At 39.4% G+C, this 6,191-nt stretch overlaps 1 protein-coding gene across 1 annotated transcript in view; it reads right to left on the bottom strand.

Moving 5' to 3' along the window:
- Positions 1-1,956: 1,956 nt before the first annotated feature.
- Positions 1,957-6,191, bottom strand: part of INPP5F (inositol polyphosphate-5-phosphatase F) — a 37,175-nt gene continuing 32,940 nt past the window's right edge. The window contains exons 16-20 of the mRNA XM_035137288.2: positions 5,256-5,327; positions 5,043-5,116; positions 4,466-4,594; positions 3,657-3,744; positions 1,957-3,179 (exon numbers count right to left, since the gene is read on the bottom strand). Of these exons, the coding sequence (XP_034993179.2) occupies positions 2,018-3,179; positions 3,657-3,744; positions 4,466-4,594; positions 5,043-5,116; positions 5,256-5,327 (1,525 nt within the window). The 3' untranslated portion in view covers positions 1,957-2,017. The remainder of the gene's footprint in view (positions 3,180-3,656; positions 3,745-4,465; positions 4,595-5,042; positions 5,117-5,255; positions 5,328-6,191) is intronic.

Here is a 6,191-nt window from a genome sequence, read left to right as displayed (position 1 = left end):
GAAACCATGGAGGAAGAGAGGGAGATAAGACAAATCATGGAGCAGCAGAGATCAGACAAATCAGTTTTTCTTTTGATGACTTGCTGATTCGCTGCAGCAATTTCAGGCAGACACCATGGGAGGGAGGGAGGGAGGGAACAGACAAATCACAGATTAGGAATGTTCCCATTGGAAACAATGGAAATCATTGGCTTATTATGCAAATGCTCATCTAGCAATTTCCTAGGAACACATTGTGTTCAGAAGGGGGGGGGCTGTGTGTCTTCTCTGGCATAGTTTATGTGATCATCTGCCAAATGCTTCAACTTTAACTATAGTCGACATAAACCTTGATTTAGCATGTGTACACCAAACCAAAGGCAGATACTGAATACAGAGTCAGTTTTAGACAAACAATGGGGAGAGGCTATATATTCAGCAACTCAAGAACTAAAAAGGATCTCAGCATTTCAAACACATACACCAAAATGCATACTATTAGTATTTTTTATTAAAATATTTTATATAGGTCTCCCACGTTAAAACAATACAATTTTATTTTAAATATACAGTACCCACAAATTTATACAGACACTCCAAAAAAGGAATACACATTACGGTAATAAGAAATAAATAACAAAATGGAAACAGTATCAAAAGTATTAGACAAGGACAATCAGGTTAAGGTGATGATCACTTCTGTTATAGCAGAGATATTCAAAGACATCATACCACCATTATGACACTCGTTAACTGCTTAGAACAGTACATGCAGTCTAGCTATAGTACACATGTACTAACATACAGAGACCCTGGCTCTAGAATGAGGACTAGTGAGGCTATGAAGCTTAGCAGAGTCCCAATGATGTTTCTGCTGCTACATTCTACTATAGAACATCAGTCACAAGACTCCTCCGGGAAATAACAGAATGAGCTATATAGGAAATTACTTCTTACACACCAGGTTTTTGGAATCAGATTCCCGGGGAAACATTTAGATGCAGCCTCATTCCCCACCAGTACTGTGACAAAGCCAGAATTGGTCTCACAACTGATTACAACTACAACTGTTTCGAAACACTTTGCATTAATTGGATTTTAAATATCAGCAGTATGGTTTTATGGATGAGTATGTTTTAGATTATGTCCTTTTTGGTGCTTTCGTGCTTATTTAGGCAATGGTCTCTTCATATGAACACACTAGCACATACCTGACATTCAGCATTTTTTAAAAGTTAGACCTTTGTTTTATCTCAAAAAGAAAAGAAAAAAGGCTGCAGCCTAAGAGTAGGGTGTCAAGTTTCGGTATAGAAGACACATAATAGCTTGCAGACACACTGTAAGCTTTTTTAAAAGATTATTTATTGTTGTAAGAAAAACCTTTCCAGCAGCTGCCCTGCAAGCTTTTACTCATTACTATATTATTGATTGCTCCTAGATACCATAGTTATAAATTAACAGAGGTAGGAAGAAGCAAGGAATCGATGGGAGAGGAAGGAGAGTAAACCACCCCCCATAGGCATAGGTATTTAAGTTCTTCCTCTGCAGAGACCACTTCTCTTAGGAATGCAACTAGAATGACAAGAACACAATTTTAAAAATATAAATAAAAAAGTTAGTCTGAAAAATAAATAGAATGTCATCTGTGAGTAAAATAGTTCACTGGTACAGTGCAAGATTAATAAGGTTGACAGGTGTTCAGTACCACCCCCCTTCTACATAAATCAGAAGGCCTATAGAAACTGGTCTCAAAAGATAACTGTGCAATTGATCACGTAAACTTAACATGCGCATCAACCACTGGTGTATGAGCTACCTGTTTAGTAGTTTTACCTTCACCAGCTCAGCTGCCTGAGGATAATTCTGAAACCTGTTCAGAACCCAATTAACATCTCCGAAACCTTTCTGTAAACATAGTTACTGGCATTTTTTTTGATACCAATACTTAGTGGCAGTTGGTTCGCCCCCTCCCCTCAAGGGGCCGTTACAAACCATTTGTTTAGCAATATGTACAACTTAAATCTGAAGCGTGTGCTCTCTAGATCTGAATTATCCGTGTCTGACACTGCGTGAACATTTCTCTCAGTTCATTTTGCTGAGTTTCATTTACAGATTCTGGTTCGGCTGGGCTCTTCTGGACTTTAGCCACCGCAAAGCTGATTCCTTGGGTCAAACCAGCTTGTGTAATATTAGCCACCTGAACCATAGAGCTGCGAATCTTTGCAAAAGGAGAGACTGCCCTACTGCCATTACTCTCTGCTGGTGAAGGCATCATATGAAACCCTGACCCAGCTTCCAGTATACTGGATGAGGAGCCTGGGCTGTTATGAGACTTAGCATTGGTGTTTTGTACTGCTAAGAATTGTGATCCTGACTCTGAAAATGGTACATCGAATTTAGATGGTCTGGAAGGAGCCTCAACAGCTGTTCCCAAGCAAGATTCAGTTTTCTTAGAAGCATTATTGCTACTGCGATCCATCTCTTGCTGAGCTTCTTGAGAATTCATCTCCGTTTCTGAAACACTTGTCATCTTAGTTTGAGCGTCCTGCACAAATCTGTGGCAGTAGGCATCAATCGGCTTAGTGAACTCTTTTACAGCATTGTCTGTGGCAGGAGATTCCTGGGGTCCTTTGCCTTCCAATTCAGACTTGTTAGTTTGGTCTTCATAGTGTGTCACGTGGATTTCTGAAGGAACAGGAATGCTAATGTTGATGTCAGTGTTGCTTATAGACTGGGACCGACCGCCTAGCCGAGGAGCAGAGGCGATGATACCACAACTGGGCAGAACATAATCTATCTGTCCCACGTTCTCCAAGGAGTCCATGAACTGCTGGTCATCATCAGATTTGGAATTTGTAAGGTACTCATCAGAATGGAATGAATCATTATCTGAGGAGATCTCAATGTCAGATTCTGCGTTGGCTTTAGCATCTGCCATGGGATTTTCCATGGTTTCAAGACTACTGTCAGATTTCCAAAGATTCACTTTCAAGTTCGGCTTTAAGAAGTTGACTTTCATTTCAGGCTTCGTAAAGTTCCCCAACTTTTTCAGGTTGCTCATGTTTACATTGGATTTGGTTTGCTTCACTTTCTGATTAAGAGATGAGAACTTGCTCATTAAGTAGTTTTTTCCTTGGGCTAGGGAGCCTCTGTTTTGGGATCTAATACCAATGATGTCCTCATGGGGTTTACTGCTTTTCCTGCAGAATTAAGAAGATCAGTAACTTCCTCCGATATACATACATTCGGATATACTTACAACATATTACTTAATATTCAGACACGTTCTAATAAATATTTTGTTTTGTTTACGGTAGTGAGACATAAATACAGCACTAGCTTCTGCATACTTTTCTCCTAGATAGCTAGGCATTGACAGTCATCTTCCCTGCACCCAAAGCCCCTTGAAGAGAGAACACTCCTTGTGGACTTGCTCCCCCAACCTCATGCAGCACATGTTTTTTTATATATATATAAAAACTCTGACACACCCCTCTCCCAAGGCGCAGAGTATCAAAAACCTGTAGATGGGTACTGTAATACTTGTATGCATGTGCAGATAAGCTCTTAAGTTACTAATTGTCAGTAGACAGCTGCTTCAAGAAACCAGTACAAGTATTATGATTCAAGTGATTTGGGACTCCAATAACTCCTAGAAGGGAAGAGTATTAACTCACCTCTCCAGTTTCTTCTCAATAATGGCTACATCTAACCCCGTGGCTTGTTTTGTGATTCGTAGCATCTCCGCAATGCACTGAAGAGTATCTGAAATGCACGTTATTTGCCCATTATATCCATGAATAGAGCATATTCTCTCTTACTACTTTTGTTTTGTGAAAATTGAGTGTGAAGCTTTTCTATTGGTCTCCCTTTTAACCTGACAAGGGAGCCATTTAGCATAAAGCAATATGAAATGAGAGACACCCATCATTCTGCAACTGGCACATGAATGCAGCCATACAGCTGAACACAAGCATCAAAGAATGAGGACTATTCCTAGTTGTTGATTGGATAAAGTATTACCCCCTCTTAAATGCATCTTTAAATGGAGGTCTGCATCATTCACATACAAAGCAGGTGGAGTGGGTGTCACTGAAAGAGCCAAAGGAGAGTGACATATAGGCAAGGGAAGAGCTTCTCTTCCACCCTGCAGTCTATCCTCTTTTTCCAGATATTGAAGGCAGCCAAGCTAGGAGAAAGCCATGGTTTGGGCCTTAAAGGAGTTGGCATCTATAATTCATGTTGATTAATTCAGTTGATTGACTAAAAAACCAGGCTCTGAAATGTGGAGTGTTGAGTTTTTCTGCTCAAGTTCTTGAAACATAGCAATTTCATTTCCTTCTTGTTCTCAGTGAACCTCTATTGTTTAATTCACCTCAATTGTTTAGTTCAATTCTTATAATCAAGTTCTACTTTCTATATACAGTGCTCAGACTTGGGAAAAGTGGTTTAGCGCTCTTCTAAAAACTTTGTAGAAGCGTGTTACCTTTTCCATCCTCTTCAGGGTTGCGCATCACCGCTCTAAGGGTATGGAAATATCCACTTGTGTCTTTGTATTTATAATGGAGCCTCATGCACGAGAACTTGGGCTTCCCAAAGAGAGTTGGTTCAGGACCTTTATAAAAAAGCATGGATATTTTTAGAAATAAAAGAACATAACTTTCTAAATAACACCTCCGAACCTTTCAGCTCTTTCCCCAAGCAGCCATTCTACTTTATTACATCACTGGGAGAAGTGTAACAGTGAGACCACCCTCTGCTGACTTAGCTGAGATCCACTGCCCTCCTAGGATGTTCTTCTGCTGTTCTATTATGTAAATGCATTACATATAAGGACATAGTTGGCACAATGGATTTGCTTGTTTTGCCTTTTGTATCGTGCCTCTTGCATTGCTATTGTTGACAACATGTGGGGGCATATAAATGTAGCAAATCCTGGATATTCAATATATAGAAAAGACTGTTATTCATTCATGTGTTTGCAATTATTGTGACAAATACCTTAAGTCTAGGCAGGAAATGAGGAGAGAAACAGCTAAAATGCAATGACTTTGAGGTCTTACCTATTTCTATTCTTTCCAAATCTTCAAGGCTCAGCCTTTGGTATTGATTTACTTTATCTACTTCATCATCATAACTAGACAAAAAGACATCAATGCCCAGAGTTAGATCTGGATTGACTCACACCTGAATCCTATTACAATGCAATAAAAAAGGAGCAAAGATGTTCTGATATCTTTGTTTTCGATGTGTACAGTAGAAAGAATCTTACTTACTAGGCTACATAGTATGCTGAGTTAGAAAGCAGGAGGAGGACATCCACATCTTTATGAGTAGCATCCGCAAGGCTAAACAAAAATGAACAGAGTATTTTACACAGGATGACATGAAAATTTCACAGGCACTTTTCTGAAGCCTTTTACACCCTGCAACTGGTATGGAGTCAATCATTAGTTATGACAACAACAAACCATGTTCACTAATGCCTTGCTTCGTATACTCTGTCAACAAAACCTAGGAATCCTTCTCTTCTTCAAATTTTTTGTTTTGCTGTATATTTCAAAGTAAATTACTGTTCTGAAATACCATACTAACGCCCTCAGGGAGTTGTAGCACTGGTGTGGTAACATCCTGAATGCTCCAACCACCCACATGGCCAGTTTTAGATATTACCCTGGTAGCATTTATTATAGTGATTTTTTCCTCACCTTCAAAACAAGTTCCCAGGGCAGCTCCAAGTCAGAAAATACAACAACAAATGCAGCAAACCAATTTAAAACAAAACATACAGAATAATGACAGAAGCAGAATCTCTCTCAATGTAAGAAGTGAGATTACAGGGAAACAGGTAGAGGGCCTTCTACACCTACCTTGCGGAGGAAATAAACAACATTCTGACTTTTAGAAGACATTTGAAGGCAGGCCTGTATAAGGAAGTTTTTTTTTTGATGTTTTACTGTGTTTTAATTTGTTGGATGTGACCCAGGGTGGCTGGGGTAAACCAGTCAGATGGGTGGCATATTAATAATAAATTATTGTTGTTGTTGTTGTTAGGAGGGCATGTGCCAGAGGTTGAGCATAATCAGAAAACATGGCCTCTAATTACTTAAAAAAACAATTAAGACTCACCTCTTCCCCAATTCCCACTGTATTCCTCTACCACCTCATTACACATTTGGTCACTGTGAAAGATGGCATGGTACTTTAAGACC

The sequence above is a fragment of the Zootoca vivipara genome, chromosome 5 (assembly GCF_963506605.1).
Source record: "Zootoca vivipara chromosome 5, rZooViv1.1, whole genome shotgun sequence".
NCBI classification, from domain to species: domain Eukaryota; kingdom Metazoa; phylum Chordata; class Lepidosauria; order Squamata; family Lacertidae; genus Zootoca; species Zootoca vivipara.
The sequence above is the reverse complement of the archived record's forward strand: the minus strand, read 5'-3'. Positions and strand labels throughout refer to the sequence as shown.